Source organism: Didymella exigua (assembly GCF_010094145.1).
Source record: "Didymella exigua CBS 183.55 unplaced genomic scaffold M421scaffold_30, whole genome shotgun sequence".
NCBI lineage: Eukaryota > Fungi > Ascomycota > Dothideomycetes > Pleosporales > Didymellaceae > Didymella > Didymella exigua.
The window spans coordinates 1-482 of record NW_022984804.1 but is presented as its reverse complement, the minus strand read 5'-3'; the positions used below and the strand labels follow the sequence as shown (position 1 = coordinate 482).

Sequence of the window (482 nt, the reverse complement as noted above, 5' to 3'; positions counted from 1 at the left end):
TAAACGCCGGCAACTCAGGCAATGCACACTGGTCTCTGGACAGAAAGACGTTTTATCTAAACAGTCGTCCAATTGCTATCAGCCGTTTCTGCAAGATGGCGCAAGACTTGCTAGCTAAAGCAGAGCAGATGCTGCAGGAGCTGTGCTGGATTGGAAAGGAGGAGGACTAGGTAACTATTAATCTTAAGCAGGTAGTTAATAATGTTACATTCACAAAACAACGCACGTCGTTTGTCAATGCACCAGGCAACTAACTGCTAGGTGGGCTAGAGTGGATGCTTAAGCGCGCACTCACTATAGAGGGTGGCCAGCGCTTGAAGCGTGCAGACGGGCAGTGGAGCGTCAAGGCAGTGCGGCAGTACTTACGGCAGGTTGACCGCTTCTTGGAGGTGCTACTCTGCAGCGTGCACGTCGCGTCAGGGCAGCCAGGGAGGGGGTCAGAGATCACGACAATTCGACACTGCAACAGCGTACTGCAGGAC

General features: G+C 52.5%; 1 protein-coding gene across 1 annotated transcript; it reads left to right on the top strand.

Moving 5' to 3' along the window:
• Positions 1 to 254: 254 nt before the first annotated feature.
• On the top strand, positions 255 to 482 carry M421DRAFT_47968 (uncharacterized protein; the record flags this gene model as incomplete). The annotated part of the gene is made up of 1 exon (XM_033594732.1): positions 255 to 482. A coding segment is annotated over one exon (228 nt), but the record flags the coding sequence as incomplete, so codon positions are not given.